Raw genomic sequence first — 26,566 nt, 5'->3', positions numbered from 1 at the left:
ATAATTGGATTGATACAACAAACAACACTACTTGCCGTTGATTTACGTCTACTGTTATACAATAATTCGAATACATTGCTTATTGTGTATTTAAGTAAGTAAGTATTTGACGGTTGGGTGTTTTTGGGGGTTTCAATCAACTTTTTGATTTGCATTTTAATTGTTGACTTTTAGTCGACAGTTAGTTTAGTTGACGAATAGTCTACTTTTTGGTAGGTTTTGTATGTTGTCGATTCTTAACGAATACAAGGACATCGATATTACAAGTTCAAAAACAGTAAGTCTCAAATCTCGGACAAAACTTTGATGTAAGTCGTGCGCGCCGCTTGCTTCTAGCGAGAGCAACATATGAAGTTCGTAAAGTATTACGAAGTACGGTTTTTTCTAACTTCCAATAGTGAAACCAGAAACAAAAAATATTATCAAGTGAATCTAGCAAAAATTGACATTAAATAAAAAAAACTTTGTTTTCGTGGTTCTGTTTATAATTGATACGAGGTAGCGAAAATGCATTTAATAAGCTAAATATAATGGTATAAATTACTTCACAGAAGTCACAAAACGAAAACAATTTATTTAAAACACGAAATTCATACATATGCGGTGAACGAGAAAACCCCTGCAATTCACCTCACAAGTATCAAACACTTGTTTTGGAGAACATTCAGGTGGAGTTCATGAGATGACCGTTTATTCGGCAGAACAAGAAACTGCAGAAGAGCAAACCTTTTTCCTCCCATTCATTTCGTTCATACAACTTGCATCTGCTGACGATTTACATTGAAGAGAAAGCAGCTTTGTGTGTTTGGTGTATGGTGAAAGGCATTCTTAAGAATTATATAAAGCATACATCAGCCGCATCACTGCTATTTCTGTTTTTTCTTATTGAAAAGTTATTTGCCTTGATAACATGCAGTATTTTACAACTATTGCAGTGCACCAAACATCATGTGATCATGTACAAACCAAACCAGGCTGCAGTATTATAGATTCAAAAAAGTTTTCTTAAATATGTACACTTTAGAAATGTTCTTTAATTGTAATTTGTTGCATTGTTTATACGTAACCAACCTATTGAGAATTTACTTTACTTTATCATTTCATTTACTGCATCAATATTGCAATTAACAAATAAGGCATGACTTAGAATATTAGGTAAGTACATGGCTTTAAACCATCATTATTAAACTTTCAAACTATTTTTATCTCCATGCAAATCTTTTCTGTGCATCAAATATTTAGTTTCCCAGAGGGATGAAATTTTCTATACTGAAAAACCTGTGTACATACACAATGAGACGAAAATCTCTTGTTAACGAATGTGAATGTTTTCTGCATGCTACATATTTCAGCCGGAATGGTTTCAGGCGATTGCTTGCATATGCTTGTCAATCCTTCCTGGATCTTGATTACGACAGGTCAGTTACATTTATTGACTGTGATACTGAGTATTTGGAGCATAGTGGAACGAAACTGGTTTTGTATTTCAAACAAGATCGAAAATATTAAATGTGTTCTACGTGGTTACATACATTTTGAATTATTTGCAGTACTAAAAAGAAACCTTCCGAAGCGAAAGTTATACATCCATATTATGGGTTTGAAAGAAATGCAATATCTACTATCAAAACTAACAAACCCGTAACCGAAATGTAAGAGATTTATATCGGTTTGTCATCCGTTTTGGTCATCCAGCAAATTAACGCACCCGTTAACCGCACTTGTTGCGGTAGCCACTGAATTTTGACACTCACTTTGTTTTTAGCCTTAAGGTCGACACCGTTTTAAAGCAGGTTGGATGGACCAACAAATTTCATGTTAACCTATACACCGGTTGAAACATTTATGTGATGCTCGTCAATTTGGGTTCAACTTGGGAGAAAGTAGTTTAACTTGTTTTCGTCAAAATGAAAGGTATTCTCGTGGATTCTATAAAAGATACACGAAATACTGTCCAGCCATTCAGTTTGTTCTTTACCCCAGTGTGATCAGTTTCTACCTCCCAGGCATTGTACAATATGAATAACTTATACATATTAATTTCTGCAATTGTTACATTTGTTTCATGTAATAAAAACAATGTTAATAGTATTGCTACCTATGGAATTTACGACAGCAGCCTTCAAACCTGTTTTTACTATAGGATCTTAAGAGGCAACCGAAACCCTGCAAATTTGCAAATTGGCGCCGTAAGTAACTTTTATTGTTATTCCTGGTGAACATGTGCATTATTGAGTATAAGTAGAAATGTTGAATTCAAACAATACGGCTTGGCCGTTATGTTGGAATAACCAAACAGTGTTGTGTATATTACCAATTAGCTAACACTGCTAATGTAAATTTGTGTACAACTGAAATTGTGTGACAAAAAACCAGTCTGTTTGGCTCCAGGTAGGATTTTGGGTTGATTTGAATCAATTTTTCTTCTCAGTTCAGTTAATTTACAATTTTTTGGTAAATTGTGGTATATAAGATGGGTGTGATCCGGTGGTATAGTGTTAATCGTATTAATGGTATAGGATCGAATCCTTCTACTAAGGACTTCTACTCACACAAGGGTAAACAAGAATCAAATAAACACAGAAAAATGATAGGTCAGGATCAAGAATGGTGTCTAAAAAGGGAAAGGCAGGTGATTCGGGGATGATCGTGATATTTCAAATGGATTTAGTGAGGCAAGTTAAAATGCTGTTGATTTTATAAATCTAATACATTTAGAACAAAAACATATCAATCGATTCAAATGTGTTCCATCTCGTATTATAAAACCGTTCCATATAGGAAATAGGAAAAAGATTACAATACATATTGGTTGAACCAACTAGAAAATCATCGCAAGCGGATATGAATATTCAAATATGGAATGAAGATGAAAACAATATGAAAATTCTCATAGAGGACAAATCCAGCATAAAGAAATTATCATCAAGTGTTGAAATTTATGGATACTGCATACCGCAAGATAAAGAAGAAACTGCAACTCCACCCACTCCTTCTACGACACCGTCTACAACAATGTCTACACCTTCAACAACGCTGACTACATCATCATCTTCCACCGCAACGCTGCCAACTATATCGACACCTACCACTCCTTCAACTACATCGTCTACTACGATGTCTACACCTTCAACAACGAAGTCTACGTCGTCATCTTCGACAATAACACTTCCAACCATAACGACGCCAACCACTCCTTCTACAACACCATCTACCACGATGTCTACACCTTCAACAACGAAGTCTACGTCGTCATCTTCGACAATAACACTTCCAACCATAACGACGCCAACCACTCCTTCTACAACACCGTCTACCACGATGTCTACACCTTCAACAACGAAGTCTACGTCGTCATCTTCGACAATCACACTTCCAACCATAACGACGCCAACCACTCCTTCTACAACACCATCTACCACGATGTCTACACCTTCAACAACGAAGTCTACGTCGTCATCTTCGACAATAACACTTCCAACCATAACGACGCCAACCACTCCTTCTACTACACCGTCTACTACGATGTCTACACCTTCAACAACGAAGTCTACGTCGTCATCTTCGACAATAACACTTCCAACCATAACGACGCCAACAACTCCTTCTACTACACCGTCTACTACGATGTCTACACCTTCAACAACGAAGTCTACGTCGTCATCTTCGACAATAACACTTCCAACCATTACGACGCCAACCACTCCTTCTACAACACCATCTACCACGATGTCTACACCTTCAACGACGAAGTCTACGTTGTCATCTTCGACAATAACACTTCCAACCATAACGACGCCAACAATTCCTTCTACAACACCATCTACCACGATGTCTACACCTTCAACAACGAAGTCTACGTCGTCATCTTCCACAATAACACTTCCTACCATAACGACGCCAACAACTCCTTCTACAACACCATCTACCACGATGTCTACACCTTCAACAACGAAGTCTACGTCGTCATCTTCGACAATCACACTTCCAACCATAACGACGCCAACCACTCCTTCTACAACACCGCCTACCACGATGTCTACACCTTCAACAACAATGTCTACGTCATCTTCGACAATCACACTTCCAACCATAACGACGCCAACCACTCCTTCAACAACACCATCTACCACGATGTCTACACCTTCAACAACAATGTCTACGTCATCTTCGACAATAACACTTCCAACCATAACGACGCCAACCACTCCTTCTACAACACCGTCTACCACGATGTCTACACCTTCAACAATAATGTCTACGTCATCTTCGACAATAACACTTCCAACCATAACGACGCCAACCACTCCTTCTACAACACCGTCTACCACGATGTCTACACCTTCAACAACGCAGCCTACGTCGTCATCTTCTACGCTAACACTTCCAACCATAATGACGCCAACTACTCCTTCAACAACTCCGAGCACTCCATCTACCACGATGTCCACATCTTCTACTACAGCTTCGTCGTCATCATCTTCTACAATAACACTTCCAACGGAAATGACGCCAAGCACTCCTTCTACGACACCATCTACACCTTCAACAACGAAGTCTACGTCGTCATCTTCTACGCTAACACTTCCAACCATAATGACGCCCACTACTCCTTCTACAACTCCGAGCACTCCATCTACCACGATGTCCACATCCTCTACTACAGCTTCGTCGTCATCATCTTCTACAATAACACTTCCAACGGAAATGACGCCAACCACTCCTTCTACGACACCGTCTACACCTTCAACAACGAAGTCTACGTCGTCATCTTCTACAGTAACACTTCCAACCATAATGACGCCAACTACTCCTTCTACAACACCGAGCACTCCATCTACCACGATGTCCACATCCTCTACTACAGCTTCGTCGTCATCATCTTCTACAATAACACTTCCAACGGAAATGACGCCAAGCACTCCTTCTACGACACCGTCTACACCTTCAACAACGAAGTCTACGTCGTCATCTTCTACAGTAACACTTCCAACCATAACGACGCCCACTACTCCTTCTACAACACCGAGCACTCCATCTACCACGATGTCCACATCCTCTACTACAGCTTCGTCGTCATCATCTTCTACAATAACACTTCCAACGGAAATGACGCCAACCACTCCTTCTACGACACCGTCTACACCTTCAACAACGAAGTCTACGTCGTCATCTTCTACAGTAACACTTCCAACCATAATGACGCCAACTACTCCTTCTACAACACCGAGCACTCCATCTACCACGATGTCCACATCTTCTACTACAGCTTCGTCGTCATCATCTTCTACAATAACACTTCCAACGGAAATGACGCCAAGCACTCCTTCTACGACACCGTCTACACCTTCAACAACGAAGTCTACGTCGTCATCTTCTACAGTAACACTTCCAACCATAATGACGCCCACTACTCCTTCTACAACTCCGAGCACTCCATCTACCACGATGTCCACATCCTCTACTACAGCTTCGTCGTCATCATCTTCTACAATAACACTTCCAACGGAAATGACGCCAACCACTCCTTCTACGACACCGTCTACACCTTCAACAACGAAGTCTACGTCGACATCTTCTACAGTAACACTTCCAACCATAATGACGCCCACTACTCCTTCTACAACACCGAGCACTCCATCTACCACGATGTCCACATCCTCTACTACAGCATCAACGTCAACATCTTCCCCAATTACATTACCAACTTTGCCGTCTTCAACTACATCGCGAACACCTGCAACAACGACACCAACCACCACTAAATCTTCCTCCCCAATAGTATCATTTCCAACCATTACGACACGAATTCCTGGTGCAACATCCAGCATCAGTTCAAATGTTAATTCAATTTCATCTAACAATGGGTTATTCGTACCATTATTTGGAGTTTCTTCGAATTCAATGCAAATGAATCCATCGAATATCGTTCCAGCCCAAGCCACAGATTCACCAACGGTGTTTGTTGTTAGCAATAATTCAAGCAATACTGTTCCGAGCACAGGATCGTCTTCTTTCCAACGGCCGCAAAAACCTCAAATAATACTACCGTTTATGTTTTCAAAACCAACGCCACAGGCGTATCAGAAAATAAGACTGTACTTAAATAGTTTAAAGAAACAGAATCATAAGAAACATGTGCTCCATTGGAATCCAAGATTGAAGTAACCGTAATTGTTTGCATTGCTACTGCACTATAAGATACTTGGTCCAGTTCAACATCAAACTGTTGATTGTGGTACTGATATATAAACTGCAAAATAGAAAACAACGAATGTTTCCGTACAGTTATGGGTTTTTCTTACTTATTTTACAAAAAAACTGACTAGTAAAAAGTAAACTAAAAGAACGCTTGTTATATTTGTTCAAGCATTAGTTGGGCTACCAATAAGGCCATAACAATGTTGACCTTTAAAGATATATTCTAAGTAATATATTTTATAAATACAATGCTAGAAGGCATCAATGTCATCCGAATGTGAAAAGAGGCAAGTGGGCATGCAGCAAATCAAAAGGAATTCTACTTTCAAATTTAGTCTATCTTTAAAATGAAACGGGAAATAAAAAATAAACATAAGAATGAAGAACAATGCCTACTTTAAAAGATGACTTGCGCGCGACGACATGAAACACCACTGGGTAACAACACTGGTGGTGGAATTGATTGTAGGTTAAACATTAAAAGGGCATCGATGCTAAACGTAATGGGATGTTTATGCTCACACGAAAGTCCAATTTGCTTTACAGCTTTCACTTAAACGTACTTAGGTCAATTTTAAACACACTTTACTTATCACGTACCATCAATCGGAAAGAAAAGCATCGGCAAGATTCCCAACCATTTTGTGCACTATAATTCGTTTCATCTGAGAAAGCTAATGAGTAATTTCGACTCAAAATCAGCATGGTACCATTTTCTGCAGGGTGGATTTAAAGAGAAAGGTTTTTTTTCGTTGCGAAATCATTGGTGGTACAGCAGAACGGAATACGCATCAATTTTTGGCCGACTGCTTAACAGGCTTAGCCGCTTTACGTTTTTGTTTAAAGCATACTTTAAGGATGTGCATAACGGGACCTATATCAGATGTAATAAACGATGAGTTAATGCAATGTTTGCATTTTGATATTTTGTTTTAAACATACTTTTTGTTATTTTATAGCATTTGCAATGAAGGATATTTTTGTTTATAGGTTTTTTTTTATTAATTTTAGTTCATTCATTTACTAACATAAAATGTGTCTCAGACACCTCATGCTAGCTCAAGAACTTCAGCATCAATGGATGAAACTGTTGTTAAACAGTACAAATTATATAGACATACTGATTTCAAACTCCACGTCCACAGCAATTTGTCAGCAAGTACGCATTGTGTTAAATTGTAAAGCACTCTAAAGAAACGTGAGAAGCTTACTAATAAGCTGCTACCGATATGACAAGACAAATGCTAATTTTTGGTATGAAAAATCAATCAACCTGTTTTACTATTCATATTGCTTTCAGATGTCTTTTCAATGTTGCGTTTAGCGTCAGGTTGGCATCCGTCAGTACATATCTTTGTTTCGTTAATCAAAAGCGGCTCACCTTCAGTGAAATATGTATTTAACATTTTGGAAAAACCCGCCTAGAAGCCAAGGTTTTCGTATAATATTGGGCCGATACTGGAATATCCCAAATTTTCAAACTAAAATACAACTAACTAAAACATCATTCATTCACAAATAAATAAGTTAATGTTTTCACCTTTTTTAAAGAAGAAACCCATTGTGCATTGTTCCACTCGGCACTGGTTGGGATTTGGCAACGATCCTACCGGTTGAAGACTTGCGCCGTATATTACATGGGTATTGTACAATTGCCGAAAGGATCTGGAGATTCACGCATACGGCTTAAGGTGATGTTGAACAAAATGAAGTTCGAATGTTACCAATATAATGGAACATATATGCAACGCGATTCCTCCAGATTTACTAGATTTCATGAGACCACGGAATAGATTTTCTTGTTAAACCCTATTCTTATTCTAATTAGACTTCTATTAGACTACGATTAGACCCAATCTTAGACTGCGTGTGGCGTGGAAATGTAATTCTTAAGCACTGGGTGAAGATATAAAACGCTAGTGATGTATTATAAAATATGTAGACAATATGTAGAATTCTTCTATAGTAGAATTTACATTAATTTTTTGTCTTTGTTTTGTTGCCGAAAGGCGTAGAAAGAGAAGTTCATACCGTATAAAAATAAGAATCTCTCGATCGTTTTTTGCACCTACAAACCATTCAGCAGCCAGGGTTCACAGTCGAAACATGTAAATAGAGACAAAATCACACGAGGCTCTTATATCATAATGTATGCCAACATCGGAAGTGTGTGCAGTAATCCGTGGGCCATTAGGGTTGGTACTACAAAGAAAAAAAACGAAACATTTTAATCGAGTCATGTGTAGGTCAACTTGTAGAGCATACTGTATGATGCATCATCGCCCTCGCTTGGCAATAATGACATCGGAACTCACGGTCGTTACTACAATTAGGCACTGCAAACAAATGACGAATTTGGTTAAACAAATGCTCCTTAATTTTTGTCAACATGCGCGCTAGCGGAACTGCGCATAGCGAGTGTGTTGTGCGCTTCACGCCATTTCCGTTCTGTACAACAACTCTAATGGATGGGAATTTCCCGAAAGTGTACAATGGTTGAATGCCTTTCCTAAACCGTGGCTAATGTTTGGTCAATATATTGCTATCTGAAAAGCAGCCCGTTACGGTACGATTCTCACTCAACTCGGTGACAATGGAACAGTTTTTACCGTCTATGTCGTAGGCTTGATTTGGCTCCTCACATACCCTTCCAACGCCATCCCGTTGGCGCATCACCTGTGCCAACTCGGGCCAGTGTGGAGCACAAGCTACACAGAGTGTCGGCGAAATGTCCGCACCGATCGTGCGTTTTACTTCTCTCGCGGTACTCGCGGCGAGCAGCAAACTGCAGAAACGCGAAATGACACATTGGTCCGCGCAATGATCATCTCTGGGTCTCGTTCGCTCTGAGTAATACGCGTGTTGTTGATCGCTCCGATCCGGGCACTTTGGACGTCATGGCGTACGGTTTATAGTTTCGCACCGGTCGGACAAGTTTCCAGTGCTCGGCAAACCAGATCTCGGAAAGGTTGCCCGACCCGTGTGTGTACGGTTACGGATTGTTGGTTTTTTTTTCAGTTCTTCCCTTGCTTCGGGAACACGGCGCAAGATTTCCGATCGCAGGTCTGTTTGGGTGCGGCACGCGCACAAGTGTGCTGTGAGGACGCGATTGTGAGAGTGTGTGAGACGATTAGACGATAGTCGCGACGCAGAACCAGCGGGATTCTCAGTCATTCTCGACCAGTTCATGTGCTTCGGTTGACCAAAATGTATTGCCCGTGACCAGTGTTGCTAGTGGGTTGCCAGTTCCAGACCCTGTATAAGCCGAATAAAGTGGGAACGTTCCTACTCCACGTCGTAGAGATAGGATAACGTAGAAACAAAAACTCTGGAATCCTCCAGCGCGAAGGTGTCAAAAACGTTCGCGTGTGATTAAAAGTGTGCGAGAGTGTGGGCTGTCGGAAGCTAGTGCAAAGTTTTCTACCGTTAGACCAACAGTTTACTGACCCGTGTGTGTTTTGTTTGTTACATTTTTGCACCGAAGAAGCAGGTGGTCTAAAATTTTATTATAAACACGCACCACGGTAAGCATAGTTTGGTGATTTTTAGTACTAGTTGTAGCCTCCAGCATTCGTCATTACGAATTAACGACGCCCTTGACGGCAGTCCTCTTCGTTTGACTGTAAGTTAGAGCACATTCTACCGGATGACAAGACACACACTCACGATTCTTATCAACCGATTCCGCAGAGGTCATCGCCAAGCTTGCACTCTGCCGTTAATTGTATGTTCCTGCTCAGATGATGTGCTGGTGCGAAACGAGACTATTCTATGTAGCTCAGGTTTTGATCATATTTCCCTCAGTGATCGTCGCTGTGTTTTGAATCACTCAGTACACCATTGCCTTCCGGTGTCTTTTATGATCTTTACATGTTGCCCTTGCCGCACAACTGTTCTTCTTCTTCTTCGCTGTTGGCCGCGTTTCGGGTTCAAGGACATTGTTCAGGTCTCGCACACGCAACGTCACCGTCTTCTGTGAGCTTTTGAATTAAAGCAAATTTCACTCATTTGTGTAATATTTGTAAGGAAATGGAGATGCCGAGCGAACCAAGAAAACATATACAGTTAGGTTTATTATCATCCGGGACGCAGATCACGAACTTCAGTCCTTGACGCTGTGCGCGGTACGGTATTGAGCAAATGGGGAGTCTGACGGATCGTCGGGCGAAGGAAACCGGTTTGCGGTTTGGACGTGAACCTTGTGGGCATACAGCTTCAAATTACGTTCGCTTCATATGGTTTGAAGGAGTTTTTTTTTTGTTGTTGCAACAACGTACAAAACACCTTTAAAAAAGAAAGCGTTTTCACTGCCGTCGACAGCGACACCGACGCAAAGAAAGGTGCGAAATGTTGGTTGGTGGAATTATAATTTGCAAAAATGTACGCCACCCAAATGCACCTGTTAACATTTGGGTGAATCGAAACAAACGGCAGCTTTCATGCGATACATTCACAAACTAAAAGTTAACCTCATTAACTTCAGTCCCTCAAAATAAAAGTTGGGAGACAAACACAGCTCCTGTGGAATGAAAAACTCTTGAGGCCATGCAAACAACGGAAATATCATGGTTGTTCAACGGGGTGTAAACTATACAAAAGTATGTGCGTGGTAATAACACTTCTTTATTAACATATAAATAGAAACGAAACAGTGGTGTTGTGCTGTTAGTTCATCAAGTTCGGAAAAAATCAAACTGCGGCCCCATACAGCACACTGATAAGATTATTTGCTACGAAACCCAATGAGTCTATGCCTCATTCGAAACTAACAGCTTCAAAATGGATTCCAAATTTTTCATTCAAATTAACTTCTTATGTACATCAGTTAAAATCTACTGATCATCTAACTAATTATATTTTCAAGCGTGCTGCTGATCATGATCACATACGTAGAAGTGTTTACTACATTTTTTGTATGCTACTTAACCGGATAATCAATTCTTGCTGGGAGCAGGTGTGGTACAAATAGTGAGAAATTATTATTTTCATGCTATGGCGTTTTGAAATTCCCCAAGATGATGTAATTAAGATGGCTATCAGTGACTTGCATTATCCCTAGAAGGGTATGCTTGTAGAAGAAAAGACACATTCCACGCTAAAGGGAGATCCCAGATCGGGTGGATTGTTTAGTCGTGTTGCCGGCGTTAACTACCATACTATTTGACGACTCTCAACGAGCAGTATTTCCTTACCAGAGAAAAGCACTGTGTTTGATGGAATCAACCGGAAGTCATTCAGTTCGGTAGATATTGTCTACGATAATACATTCAAATTTCTTCACATTTGCAATACTCTACAGTTTTAGCTACTTTTTGGCAACACGTTAGCTTGTCCAATATCTGTGGGACCCGGTGGGGTATTGCGGCCTTCACACCACAGGACCGATCTAAAATCCCATGCGGACCAATCACCCGTATCAAGGACATGACTATCGGACTACGTGATAAAATAAGTTTAGCAAGCCAGAAAAGGTAGGCATATGACCTTGACCTGAGTTAGGTCGTTACGCCATGAAGAAGATCTGTGAGCAAAACAAAGCATCGAAAGGGATCTTTTTCCGAACGTGATACAATTCGATCATGCTTGTACGTTTTGCATTAATGCGACGATGGAACAATAGGTTTATAAATTTAGCTACATGATAATGCATTATTCGTTATATACGAATTTAGATTGAGATAATCACTTGCAAGACAATTCCTACACAACGTTCTTTATTCCATTATGCCATTCCAAGAATAGTTGACGTCATAAGAAAACTTTTTTAGTGGTACGGGAAGTAGTTGTGCTTATACATTTCCATCACTTGACGGATACAAATGATGATGTTGCAAAACAAACATTTCTATATACCTGCGAAATTGGTAGGATTTTCTGAACTTGACGATCGCGTCCATCTTGATGTTGTTGATGGGACATCTATAGAGCATTCATACAGGGAAGTGACCTTAGCCAACTGTGTTTGAAACCGTAGCAATGCCATTGACATTTAGAAAGTACAATATTGCTCTGGACACAGATCGAAAGCGATTCGCCAGTATGTGTTAACGAATGCTGTATGGATTTAATCGTTAATATTTAGAAGCCTATGAACACATTTTAGGCTTTTGATTTACTTGCTACAGACGCTGAAGATCCATTAGGCATCCCCCGTTGTGCGAGAGAATCGGAAGAACGACGAAAAAGGAAACAGTAGACGAAGAGAATAAACCAATATACGTATAATGCGTTCGTGCGAGACCTTATGCCCGAAACCAATCTAAGCATCAACAGCAACGGCCAACCGGTTACGATCGTTTCACACGACCGGCGGGTGGAACATCTTTTCCGCGTTTTTCAAAACATTTTGCCAGTCAGTCTGTTAGTCAGTTTCATCCAGTGCGAGCGTTAAGACGCTCGGGTCCGAATTCCTAGCAGGTGATAATTTTTGCAGGACAATTTTGCTGGTATAAAGCATCCGCAGATATCGTGTTGTACAGCCGTACACCGCTGGACGAACGAAGATTACTTCGACCTTGGGGAACCGTGTCCACACGGCTTGGCCTCGAAAGAATCTTACGGCGGGTTGTGTACATTAGAGCAAGTTTACCTTCTTTGGATAGCGATAGAGGTGTTGGCCTTTGTATCAAACTTGCTCCGAGCTTGCCCCACCATAAATGGGAAGTCGGAAAGCGAACCGTCTTGCAGTTTTGAAATGGTTTAAATAACTTTTGCATTCGCATGGCTCCAGAAAAAAGCGGATGCATCGGCTTAAGTGCTCCATTTCGGAATTATCGGAGCTTTATAACAGAGTTTCATTTCAACAACTCGAAGCTGCTTCTTTAAAGTGCTAATAGAAACTCGCACTCGATTTCAACCTGTTAGCAGTGTGAAACCATGCTGTGCCGCCAGACATCATCGTGTGGGTCGTCGTCGTTGTCGTCGTGTCTCATTGTGGTGCGGTGCACGGTTGTATTTCTGGGTTTTTCTGATGACGTCTGATGAATTCCAGTTCTTCGCATCTGACACTGTGATAACAGCTATGGTATACGGCAGACACTCGCTTATTTTGCCTTTCGTTACCCGTTGCAGCCGTTGTGTGCTTTCGTACGCCACGGTATTGGATATTGCAAACCGGTCCCGCTCGAGTTGCGTTGCGATAATTGATATATTCGTGTGAGGTTACGGTAGGTTCAAGAAAATTACTGATCTTCAAATCTTCCAATTCATAAAGCGCCAAAAGCAAACTAGCATCGAACAAATAACTGGAGACAGATGATCAACATAAAAGAAATCTTTGAAGAAGAGGATCGAAAAGTAATCAAGATCGTGTGTTTTGTTTGAGAGGTGGTAAAATGATCATGCTCTAGAGCATTTTCTTTGGTGTAGAATATACTGGAGCACTTTGAATTATAATATCGAAATATGCTAACAATCTCAACTTGTCCTTCCATTTTTGCCCTTTCTAGATGTTACACTACGGGTGCAAAATTCGTTCCGGTTCCAATGTGTTCTGGATGCTGGCGCTAGGGCTACTGCTACTAGCCAGCGTACTGGGATCCGATGCAGCCAACAACCCAAGGAGTGGTTTGCAAAAACCGGCAGCCGTTGCCAATCAGCAAGGGAATCGGCTGCAAGCACCGAGCACCAAAACGAAGCTAGTGTCGGACAGCGTAACCAATCTAGCCGCAAGGATCGCTAACGCGCTGTCGAACCAGAAAAGCAAAACGGAAATCTTCTCACCCGTCAGCATTGCGGGAGCGTTGTCGCTGCTGCTGCTTGGCTCTGGCGGTCAAACGCAGCAAGAACTGCTTAAAGTTATGGGCTTAGACAAGGGACAGCTCTCGTTCCAGGAGATACACGTCAGCTTCGGACGCCTGTTTCAAGACCTGGTGTCGAACGATCCGAGCCTGGAGCCGCTGGTGACCTGGCGCTTGAACGATAAGTGCAATCGATACGATGAAGAGGAGGATGATGAGGAGTTTCTACCAGCACAATCACCGAGCAATCCCAACGAGTAAGTTTAATGTTATGCTTCTTTCTTATAACGAATGTTCACAGCGAACCTTTGTGCTTGTACTGATTTTTGTTCTATTTCGTAAAATATACTGGTATTCTTTTTCGCTGTTTTCGCTTATCGTTTAAACGTTTGATGCTTGTTGAAAAGTTTTCAACATGTATCACATTTAGTTGCACCATTGGTAAGATACAACGGCAATTTTTCGAACCGGCACACCGTCAAGTAGTTTTACGAATCGTGTTACAATTCAGTTTGGACAGCGATTCCATGTTTTTCATAATCTCATAAAGCTGATACTTTAAGTATGATACTAATGCATATGAAAATATAAAAACGTACATACCAGGAATCTTACGTTCCAATTGGATACATTCAGCACTGGGGCTTTATGGTGACGGTCATGGTGAAAGCTCCATCAATGTTGTTAGCAAATAAAGACCTGGAAGGAAAGTTCAAAGCAGTGAATTAAATTGCATCAGTGAGTAGATCATGCCATTGAATTAACATTCGCTTGGATGCTAACATTCCACGCAGATCTGCTCTAACCGGGAGGACAGCTTCGTTAGCAGCTTAAATGTTGTTATCATTGCACGTAAACGCTTATTCTCGGTCACACAGCATTCTATTAGGGGATTAAACGCTTCCATAACTTACTCTGGATCTCTGGAGCTAGACTTGTCGGTGACCTCATTACCATCGTGTGTCACCTCACAAATAGACGAATGCACTCATCGCACACTGCACGATTATCCCAACACATGGGCCGTTTTATATTCATCATCTTTCTTGCGAACCATCCTCCTCATTCGCATTTCCAACAGATACCCGTCCCATCAGATATCGGTTGCGAACGGTTTGTTTCTGCAAAAAGACCTCAAGCCAATCGATCGTTACCTGCAATTAACGCAACGCATCTACCAAGGGACGGTCAATAATCTGGACTTTGAGCGTGATGCGAATGGTGCCGCAGCGTTCATAAACAAATGGTGCTCGGACGCAACCAAAGGCAAGATCACGGAGATTGTCACGGAGGATCTGCTGTACAACACGCGCATGATAGTGGCGAATGCTTTGTACTTTAAGGCACAATGGGAAACTACATTTTCACCGTTCGGTACCCGGAAGAGATCGTTCTATCCTAACGGTCGATTAGAACCGGCGATCAGTGTGGAATCGATGGCTACTTCCGGATGCTTCCCTTACTACAATGCGACCAATGAGTACGATGTTGAGATTATTGGACTGCCGTACGAGACGGGCAAATCGACCATGTACATCATCCTACCCAATGGTTCGAACCGGCAGAAAATCCAAGAGAAGCTGGCAGTACTAAACGCTGCCCACCTAAACTGGTTGATCGACCGAATGATCGTGAAGAAGGGTATGGTTGTGCTACCGAAGCTGAACATCTCGAACCGCATTCATTTGGGCAGCATTCTGCAACGGTTGGGCATCCGCGATCTGTTCGATCCGCAGCGAAGTAATTTGACGGAGATGTTCAACGACAAAAGGGCGACTGACTCCACCGATACTAGCAACCCAAGTGAGCCGATTAAGCCACTAAACACTCAAAACCGTTTAGATGTTACGGAACCACCAAAATATCAGACATCCACACAAAACCCAATCATTGCTCCTGTACGGCAGAACACAGCACCGCGGCCACAAACACCGCAACAAGCGCTGCCACAGCCACGGCCTCCAACAAACGCTGTACAAGACATAGTATCCTTTAACACAACGGCCCATGACTGTAATTTGATCGAGAACTGTGGATATACAGCGCGCACCAACGAATGTACATGCAATCGTATACCAACCGAGGAGCGCAACCCGGACTGTGGAGCGCATATAGCGAAACATTATTATGATGATAAGAAGAAAAGGAATTGTCTGATTGGATTTACCGCATCATCGCTAACAACGCACATTTGTTTAAAGCCTAACTACCAACTTAATCTGGAGTTAAGAACCCCGGCAGCATGCGAACAGCGATATGAATGTAAAATGTTTAAAAATTTGTGTTACTGTTGTAATTCCAATGTGGCTTTGCAACAGCCACAAACCCAAAACCAGGCCGGGTCAAACAGCCAACCGATGGTGGTGAATCGGTTCGGTGGAGACGACGCGGTGTACCCAAATCAACCGGTTTATAGTAACGTTCAACCGAAGATCACTTGCTACCGCTATGCTCAACTCTTCAACAGTTATATTTGCCAGCAATATGGATTCCAATGGGATGCTGTTCAAAATGTTTGCTTTACATGCACAACATCATCCCGTATCCAGAAACGCCAGGCTCCATTCCTCGGACAACCGGCACAGGGAACCGTGGGTCAATCGAGGCCCCAGGTACAGCAAACACCATACCAGCAGCTGCTAGACCAGCCGGAACTGCCACAACAACAGTTCCAAACTAGACTATCACAGCAGTCAGCGCAACAACAGCAGCCAATACAACGGCAACAGCAAGGAACATTTCAACCGCAAACAGTACAGCAACAGCAGCAGCAATCGCAACAAACTCAACGGCAACGGCCAGCACAGCAGCAACAAAATCAGGTGCAACGGCCAGCGCAGCAGCAACCCCAACAACAGCCTCGGCAACCACAGCGACAACCGTACGGGTCGGTGCATGTGAATGAGATCATCACCCAAGTAACGCTGGATGTGAACGAACAGGGCACGGAAGGTGGAGCGGTTACCGCAGCACTTATCGATCGTATTGGACCAGGCTATTCGTTCGTGGTTGACGGCCCATTCATGATCTTCATTCGCCACGACCAAACGCAACTTCCATTGTTTTACGGTGCCGTGTACGATCCACGGTCCTGAACGGCAGAATGTAAGCGTACTGTGCGACAGCATTCTACATGGGGGTAGTGTACCAGCGGGGTAGTATTGTAAGCCAGAGCAAGAGGACGATCAAGCGTTTTGGAGTATGTAATTCAAAAATCGACCCTCCTTGCATTGAACTCAAATAAACAGAAATAAGACATGCCAAGTATATTTGTTTCGCTTGTGAAAATCGGTAGCAGACTGCGTTGTGGCTGACCACACAAGGAAGTGATGGTCGCGCATTTAAATGTCAGAACTATTACTCAAAACGTGCGCAACGCTGGACGCACCTATCAAGATCAGAATGGTATAAGCAAAAGAATCGATTTGAGCACGTTTTCAGTTTCGGAGCCGGTGACTCGCGTTTTTCATGTTTCGTTACTCACGGAACCGGTCAGACGCTGGATTTTCCTGAATAATAAATTATGCCATCCGCATCGTTCGATCACAAAATGTCGCGCATAAGCCTCTCGCAGTCAAGCAAATCTCGATCGGCTCAATGCCACGAGATGATGGGTGAAATATCATGCCTTATCCATTTTAACCAAGCCCAGCAGAACGCCGTTACAGGTGAAGATATCAGCCACGGAAACATAAGTCTGGAAGCGAACTTCTCTCTCACTGATATATGTGAGGTATCTGAACATTGAACATTTCTCGTTAACTGCAACCTAAACGTGGACTAATGATGTCCACATCACTCCTCTTATATGTTCTATCAACAACTAAAAAAATCCTGTTCGCAGAAACTTGTTTCTTAATTCACTGCTAATGCGCTTATCAGTTCGATGTCTATGTTACGTCGTTCCGTTACAGGCATGTCCCGGCATGTCATGTACTGTTCGGTAAACATTCGAGTGACACATAAAAGTGAGTTAATGAATACGTTTTGGCCGTTTTGGGTGTCGTGTGGGTGAGTATGACGCAGTCCACTCAGTCTGTTTGCACGAATATCAGTATAAGTCCTTTAGCTTTACGCGCAAAAATTACTAAACTGTGTGCGTGTGTGTGTGTGTGTTGCAAGCAGCATCCAAGATCCAAGTTTTAGGGCTATCCCCACTTATCTACCACCTTTGCTACAATGGGCTTCGGTGATAGTAATTCTTGGCTACTAAAATGTATTTGACATTCAGCACTAACTTTCCAACGATGCGTAATTAATTTGAGCCTTCACAGACGCACATTTTGCAAGAAGCACACTGAATTCCTAATGATAGTTTCCTTGTCTGTGCGGATAGCTCTATTGAAAGCAACCTTTTTTCTTTTTCTTGTTGTTTTTCACCTGTCTGTTTTTAGCTACCCATCCGACTACGACCCATCAGCGCATTTAATAACGCTCGCCAACGGTATATTTGTCGAGCGCAACTTCCAGCTCAGCGACACGTACCGCAACCAATCGATGATGTACTACAGCTCCGAGGTACAGTCCCTTGACTTTGAGCTGAACGCGTCCGGTGCGACGCAGCACATTAATGGATGGGTAAGCGAGAAAACCCACGGCAAGATTCCGAACATACTTGCATCGACATTGCACCCCAGCACGGTCATGGTGCTGGCGAGTGCCCTGTACTTCAAGGCACTCTGGGCGGAAACGTTTATCGATGGTGCGACGAAGCTGCGCGAATTTTACCCGGACGGTAAGGACAAACCGTCGGTGATGGTGGAAATGATGGCACACGGTGGTTGCTTTCCGTTCTACGAATCAGCAGAGCTGGATGCGCGCATCATTGGGTTGCCGTACAAGAACAACCTGACCACCATGTACGTGATCATGCCGAACGATTCGAACCGGGTGAAACTGCAGCGGCTCATCCCGAAGCTGAACGGTGACAAGCTGAATCAGTTGATCGACAGTATGTCGATTAAAACCTCGATCATCCTGTTTCCAAAGATGCACATCAGCAACACAGTGGATCTGAAGCGAGTGCTCCAACAGTTAGGCGTATCGTCAATGTTCCGAGCGGAGCGAAGCAATCTATCCGCCATGTTGAACGAAGAACCAGAACAGACGGATTCATACCCGAGTCGAGTGCAAGAAGCGGTAGACGCATTAGCTCCAGCAAAGCGACCTGCGCTAAACATACCGACATACGATAGGAGACCAACTTCAGAGCCGTGGCACGATAGGAAAGAAATATTAATATTCAATCGAATCAGTAACGCTACGGTAGATGAACCGGCCGTGAATTCGACGGAGCAACCACCAACGACAGAAACTGTCCCACAGACGCTAGTCCCATTAACTCCGAGTCCATCTAGAACGGGTCGGCATGGTAAAACAAAGCGTGACGTTAGTTACAAGGTGCCGAGCAGTAAGCACGCACAAGCTGGACCACTGAGCAGCAAGGACTTCATACTGAACAAGCGTATCGTCAAGGAAAATGGTCCAGTGGGGAAGAAGGGTTTGCGAAGGCGTAGCAAACGTGCGGCCGGGCAGCTGTACGTGAGCAACGCCGTGCATCAGGTCGATCTGGAGGTGAACGAAACGGGTACGGAAGGTGGGGCGGCCACTATTGTGACACTGAACCGTTCCGGCACCAGTGTTGTGTTCCGTGCGGAGGCACCATTTTTGCTGCTGATTCGAAACGATCGTACGGATTTGCCGCTATTTTACGGACCCATTTACCATCCGACTAGCTAATATGTGGCTGTATGTGTGCGTAACTATGTCTAGGCACGTTCAATAAGGGAAGAATGCAATGTGCGCCAGGCTAAAGGCCATGCCACTCCAGTGCAATTTTAGATCCAAGCGTGCCAAACAGTGCGCTACGATCATGGTAGGTTTACGACTTTTGCCGCAACGGCATTGAATAGAATTTATTTACCGAAGCTGCGGATCAAAACAAAACTACCTATTACTAACCGATGTAGATTGTATGTAAAGACGATCAATAAACGAGTCTACTTTTCTGTACCTCTGCTTGTATTGTTTTGTTTTTCGATTATCTTTTAAATCATTTTTCTGCAAATGTCGTTCAGTCTCAAGTATAAGCACGGCAGAAACAGCTGAATAAATTCCAATACCATAATCCTTAATCAACACTTAGTCCCTATCATATTGTCTGGTTTGGTAATGCATCGCTGATGAAACTACACAAATTAAATGGCCTCATAGACATAGCTATACAGAGTTTAAAAGCCTTATCAATAATTAATGTCTTTAACGTAACACTACAAACTGTCGACGACCAAAAGTATCATGAACTAATGCAAAAGGCAGTACGATGAATTACTAATGGCTAACGCAAAGGGAAAGAAATATACGTCTAATCGATACGCATACATTCAATTATCTGCTCGTTTCACAGCTGTGACTTCCAAGAACAAACACTATCTCACATTTCAATTTGTTGTATGCTTTCCCCATACAGGAAGGATCTTATCATACAGATTGGTAACGGGATCTTCGCCCAAATGGGTACCACATTCGATGATCGCTACAACAAGCTGGCCAGAGATTTGTACCAGAGCGAACTGAAGCACTTAGACTTTGTCGGCGACGAAACCACTTCCGTACGGTTCATTAACAATTGGGTCAATAATCAGACGCACGGTCGTATAGCGGACATTGTATCGCACGTCAGCCCGGATACGATCCTGATGATCGTGAACACGCTGTACTTCCGCGGTCTTTGGGAGGAACCATTTCAACCGCTTGCCACCCGAAACAGGCGCTTCTTCCCGAACGGACCAGATGGGCCGGACTCGTTCGACATACCGATGATGGCCAAGAGCCACTGCATGCCGTACTACCACTGGCAGGAGGAAGACATACGCGTGGTCGGTGTACCGTACCGTCAGAACGTCACCATGTACATCTTCCTGCCGATGAACTCAACGCGTGAGCTCGTGCAATCGATGCAATCCAAAATTACTGCCGAGCGGGTGAACGACATTGTAAAGAAGATGAAGATGAAATCGGTCACGCTGCTGTTCCCCAAGATGCATATCACCAACTCCGTCAGCTTGAAGAGTGTGCTCCAGCAGCTCGGCGTTTATACGCTGTTCGATCGTAAAGACGCGGACCTGTACCGTCTGCTTACCTCACTGAACCGGTACTCAGGTGATGAACCGCTGGACATTTTGGACGTGTTGCAGGACACGAAAGAAAACGCTATTCGCCAGTTGCAGCAACAACACGAAGGATGCCTTGTGGTGGAGCATAATGGTATTGAGCGGGGCGAATGTTTGAAGAAAAACTGTGCGTATGGGGGCCAAACATGCGTGTGCTGTGCGGAAGGTGATGACTTCCGGCGACGCCGCCGACGACAGACAGGGACCGGAATGATGCCGACGAAGAATGAATCGATCTTTGTCAACGAAATGCTGCACAAGGTGGATCTGACGGTAAATGAGCGCGGTACAGAGGGAGGCGCAGCTACCGCTACGCTGATCGATCGTATTTCGTCCCAGATAAGTTTCATCGTCAATGGACCATTCCTAATGCTTATTCGGGAGGAAACCACTAGATTGCCACTGTTCTATGGAGCTGTTTACAATCCGAAATAAACTGTTACCAGGCGAAATGTGGAACGATGCATGATTTTACTGATGAAATTATAAACATTACCTCATAACATTGAGCGAACTAATAAAAAATGCACTCTAAAATGAATGAGATATGCAGCTGATGTCGGCAATGTGTCCGATTCGGCATGTTGCCATTAAATTTCTAGCATTTGTGTAATCTATAAACTCAATATAGTGTTTGTGTGTTATTAGTTTACAATCCGATAATAGGTTAACGTAATGAATTAGTTTTATTTTTTAAACAAATTAATCGTCAGTTCTCACAGCCGACTTCACGATAAGCGGGCTAAGCGACAAAATTGAAAAACTCTATTAAGTGAATAAAATGTTTTCATAGCGCCTCCGTTTTTACAGCTTAGCCCCCCCCCCCCCCCCTCCGTTTGCTCCCCGTCAAAAGTGTTGATCTACTACTGCTGAAGGACAGTCATGGTTGGCTGACGGCTGACGACGCCTGTTTCTCAATATATGACGATAAATCATTTAAAGAATTTTCTATGCTCAAAGTTAACTGGTAGTTTAATTAACTTCAAAGTTTACCAAAAAAAAAAAATTGCTCATTTTTTGGCAAATTTTAGTATGCCTAACTACTGGCATTGCTTAACTTAGTTAAATGCTAATACGCGACGAAACGGATTTCGTCGCCAAGATAAATTCCTAGTTTGTAAGATTGTTATAGCACTCTGCGAAGGCTGTACCGTTTTGTTTTTCATGCTTACAACTCACATCAAGCTACAACCGTTTCCAGCTCGCCTATCAACTGCTCCACTTGATCTTTGCAAATTTCGAAGCTGATCGTTTGTGTCTTTGAGTCACCGTCCCGGCAAGCGAGTGCCACAGTGCACAGCTGTTTTCGGTGCGATGCCAAGCTACTGCTACCCATTATCCAGCTAACATTCCAATCGAACGATTCTACCAGCGGTACGCCTCCCTCTCGACGATTTACTTCGTCGATCAGCCGTTGCGCTATTTCCGGTCGACGGAGATTCACAATTTCTATCACACGGTCTTGCCGACTCGGTGAAAGTTGGCTCAAATGGGACCGCAAGCGCACCTCGTCAAGCTCACCGAGACAGTACTTACGGACCAGGGTTTCAAACAGTTTCAACGTGTGTTTCAGCTCCTCGCTTGTTGAGGGTTGGCCGAGCAGCGTTCCCAAACGTTCACGGGACCGTTGGCTTCGTGGTAGCTCGACGATGTAGTCGATTAATAGGAATACCACCTACGATTCGAGGATTGCATAAGACCAGATACCGTAATGCTGACATGTTCACTGTAACGTACCTCTGTGAAATCTTGTTCCGTCTCAGTTTTGATAATAATATCGTGCATTTTTGTAGCGTACTCCTGTGTGTGGTCCACCGATTGTAGAGTTATCGCTTTTGCAGTGCGGTTTGTTTTGGTTTACGATTGCTTTGACATTTTACGCCTATCATTGCTTCGGTTTATATTTCCGTGTTGAATGGTCTAAACCGTTCATTCAATGTGACCGTTACACTTGAAAGAAAACTCCTTTCTGTGACGAACAGTAAAATACTCATATACGTTTGTTAATAAACGCCTAAATACGTACAATAGGTTTTCTTTCTTTTCAACACGCAACCAACTGACATGCGTTCGCTCTATTACATTATCTTTATTGGTTTATTTTGATTTCAATTTAAAGATTGATCCATTATATGCGCCACAAAATTAAATCTCTGAACGTGGTGGGGAGACCAATATGTTCTAAAGCTGAACCTATCTCCATAGCAGCGGGGATTTTTTGCTTTCGTGCCGATTAGAAATGAACATAGTTTTAAACTATATTTGTTATCCTTTTGTTGGATGTCGCGTTATTACACGACTGCAAATTACGCGCATACACAGCTATTAACAATAAGATGAGAATTTCACAATTTCTTCCGTTTCACCTCAGACACACATGCCACTTTCATTTTTCATCGATCTCATTGTATTGCTTACTTGCGGATGACTTTTGTTGTGCAAGTTAACTTAGTTCCTTTGTTATTTAATGTAACAACACTCCACACGTCTTTGTGATGGTCAATGTTCATTTGGAAGTAAATTTGAAGATTGGTTTATGTTTTACTATACTTGCGAAAGAAATGTGCAACTCTAACCCTAGCATCGGACTACAAGTCGCGCATTTTAAAGTGAATAAATGAAGGTAAGCTATGAAATGGTAAGACTTTAAAAAAATATCGTAAAACTTGCCGTGCTCCAATTGCTCCTATTGTGAAGCCTCGTATCGACGTAACGACTCGCTCTAAATTGACTGTACGTATTGTTGTGTGTATATTCGTTAAGATTTGTATTCAAATAGTAAAATGTTCCACGGTTTGATTACTATTTTTGTATGTGATCTGCACACTACAACGAACACCTAACTGTTGGCAAATAACCGGACAGATACTGTCGACGGATCACGCAATTCTTTCGTGTCTCCCTATGCTTCAGCTGCGAATTTGTAAAAGGAATCGTGTTGTTTGAGTTACGACTAGTGGGCGTACCGTTCTGTTTCGCGCCTCTCTCGTTGTAAATGTATATACGGCAGACGGTTATCAAAATCATCCCTCCTACCAAACCCACCTCTCTCTGTGCTGTGTTCTCTGCAATAGTAGTGTAAAAGTATAGGTGCTCGGAAGCTGGAACGCGCCAGCTGGCACTATCGGGATATACAAAATATTCCTAATTCCCCACAAAAATCTGGACCATGTTACATTTAGGAGGCGCCAGGCACCCGGCTAGTACCATGAGTGAGCTTTGATGAGTGTGATGTGAACATGGATGCATTTAAAAAAGACGACGAGTTCCCTCCCCATTGATGGTCATTGTGTTTCGTTCGATTCCTTAATCAGTACTCAGTTGAGGCAGTCTTTTGCAAATAGTCGGTGTACTTGTTATCGTTTCGCGAATGCTTTCACTCTAGGTAGTTTTGTTTTTTTTTTATGGGGGTGTGGGGGCAACAGCAAAGACAGAACTCTTCTCTACTCGCTCATCTCGCTTTATCACTTTACCTTGCACATGAACACACACGCGATGGATGGACGTGAAAAAATGATGGCTCAAGCGCACATGGCGGTACACAAAAATGGCGGTGACCCTTTCAGATTCCTTTGCTATCCCAGCTAGCCGTTTTGATTAAATGTTCGAAAACCTTTTTCTCTTTTGGTTTGGAACGCTTAAGCCATCGTGGATTCATTTAATCTCGCTCGGTCTACCAGTGATAAGGAGATACGCTTCTTCTTGGTTTCATTATCTCTTTCCAATTTCTTTCGTAGAATGCTATTTCCGTTTGTGAATTTTAGCCCCTTCATATCTTGCAGTTGCATCACTTTCTGCCTCCATCCTTCCAAGCTTCTCCACTTTTAAACTATTTTTATTCTAAAACTATATAAGATAAAGATACAAATAAATTTAGTTTCAATTCTCGCTTCAGTAAAGATCGTACATTTTGTCTTATTTTGTTTATCCGGTTTATTCGTTTTAAAAACTTCGTATAGCCTAACGACCAATCCAGCAGCTAATTACCAATGTACTTATTCACGATCATATTCTGTTCTGCATCAATCTAAAACTCAGTTGATCTGCTTGTTTATTAGCGCGTCACCGATATTTGTTGCTTTACACCTCCAACAAATATTTCAATTCCACCTGCGCTCCTCTGGCGATCTGGAAACTTGAACCGTATCTGGTTTTGGGCATGCTTTAGATCTGAATTAATATTCACTCGATCATACTTTCAATTATTTAGCCCGGCAATTTTGCCGGGTTCCATGTTTCGATACACAACCATCCGCTCCATGTTCCATGTTTCGATACACAACCATCCGCTTTTTATTTCTCATTGAAACGCTTTCGCCCCATGTGATGATCCTCGATCTTTCTAGCCCTACCAACGGAAGTTTTACATTTTATGCCCGTCGTACACACACACCCATATCAGCAAAAAGGAACTCTTCACAGTAGAGCCATAAATCACTTAAATACACACACACTCACCCTAGGTTATGCTAGTAGTCAACAAACAAACATCATGAGTCTGTAGGGACAAACGCAAGAAAAAAAAGAAAAAAACGAAAGGAAAAAAATTGCCGCTACTCGGCAAAACATTCAAAAGTTTGTTTGATTTTTTTATTGATTCTCTTCTCTTTATATAATTAAAATGAAAAAAGTAGCAAAAAGGACAAGGAAACAGTCGTTTCCTTTGCCCAACTTAACACCACACACCAGTGAAAATGAAAATAATTATACATTCTCTTGTCGCGCATCCTAATTGCTTCCACGGAAACGGAACTGATCATTTTGAACGGTAGAGACAATTCCCATATTCAAAAGAATTGTTCATCTTCTTCAAGTTACCAGCAAAAAACCGTTGCGGATACGTGCGAAACAAATACAAATTACGATCACATTTGATCGCAACCCATCTTTTCATTCGAAAGGATCTGCATTTACTTATACTGGCATGTTAATGACGGATTTCTACAATGTAAGATCGTGTTCGTTTATTTCAACGGGGATTTTTTCTCAGCTTGTCCTAAACAACCTATCAGCCTATTAGATAATTGTAGATACAGACGAGAGTTCAAAATGTTCCAATCTTCACATGCGATAACAACATAACTTTCTATCATCGTTACATTCACCGTTGAGCTGTTCTTTTTTTGATAGCTTGCTTCGACAAGTCGTTATCGTTATCAAAAAAATTAAAAGACCATTATAAAACTAAATTTAATGCTCAAATCCATGGGTGGTGTTTTAATGTGCGAGAGAAGTAAATTTCGTAGTGTATGTTTCATTCTTCTTACGAACGATATCCTGCCTTTGTAATCGTTCCTATTTTCGTTGCTTTTCCTAATCGTAAACACATTTCACATTCCACTCTCGCTTCTTTTTTTCGTTCGTACGTTTTTTCTCGGGTGTTGCGTAACTTATTTCCCCCCCTTTTTATTTATTTCCATAAGAGTGTGTATGATTCTTGTGTGTGTGTTTTTT

General features: G+C 42.3%; 4 protein-coding genes across 4 annotated transcripts; 3 read left to right on the top strand and 1 right to left on the bottom strand.

Moving 5' to 3' along the window:
* Positions 1–2,607: 2,607 nt before the first annotated feature.
* On the top strand, positions 2,608–5,765 carry LOC128712413 (inactive protein tyrosine kinase pTKL-like). The gene is made up of 4 exons (XM_053807306.1): positions 2,608–2,675; positions 2,969–3,650; positions 3,754–4,334; positions 4,466–5,765. Exons 1-4 carry the CDS (start codon positions 2,608–2,610, stop codon positions 5,763–5,765), a joined length of 2,631 nt encoding a protein of 876 aa, XP_053663281.1.
* Positions 5,766–13,455: 7,690 nt separating this feature from the next.
* LOC128712412 (uncharacterized) lies at positions 13,456–19,679 on the top strand. Its single transcript, XM_053807305.1, has 4 exons — positions 13,456–13,497; positions 13,650–14,197; positions 15,022–17,028; positions 18,335–19,679. Exons 1-4 carry the CDS (start codon positions 13,456–13,458, stop codon positions 19,677–19,679), a joined length of 3,942 nt encoding a protein of 1,313 aa, XP_053663280.1.
* A 327-nt stretch (positions 19,680–20,006) lies between these two features.
* On the top strand, positions 20,007–21,547 carry LOC128712411 (serine protease inhibitor 28Dc-like). Its single transcript, XM_053807304.1, has 2 exons — positions 20,007–20,023; positions 20,410–21,547. The coding sequence occupies exons 1-2, from the start codon at positions 20,007–20,009 to the stop codon at positions 21,545–21,547; spliced, it is 1,155 nt and encodes a 384-aa protein (XP_053663279.1).
* Positions 21,548–22,292: 745 nt separating this feature from the next.
* Positions 22,293–22,897, bottom strand: LOC128715103 (uncharacterized). The gene is made up of 2 exons (XM_053809985.1): positions 22,850–22,897; positions 22,293–22,787 (listed from the first exon to the last, which is right to left on the bottom strand). Exons 1-2 carry the CDS (start codon positions 22,895–22,897, stop codon positions 22,293–22,295), a joined length of 543 nt encoding a protein of 180 aa, XP_053665960.1.
* Between the last annotated feature and the right edge of the window lie 3,669 nt (positions 22,898–26,566).

This window comes from Anopheles marshallii, chromosome 3 (assembly GCF_943734725.1).
Source record: "Anopheles marshallii chromosome 3, idAnoMarsDA_429_01, whole genome shotgun sequence".
NCBI lineage: Eukaryota > Metazoa > Arthropoda > Insecta > Diptera > Culicidae > Anopheles > Anopheles marshallii.
Note: the sequence above shows the minus strand (reverse complement) of the source record. Positions and strands in the feature narration are given on the sequence as shown.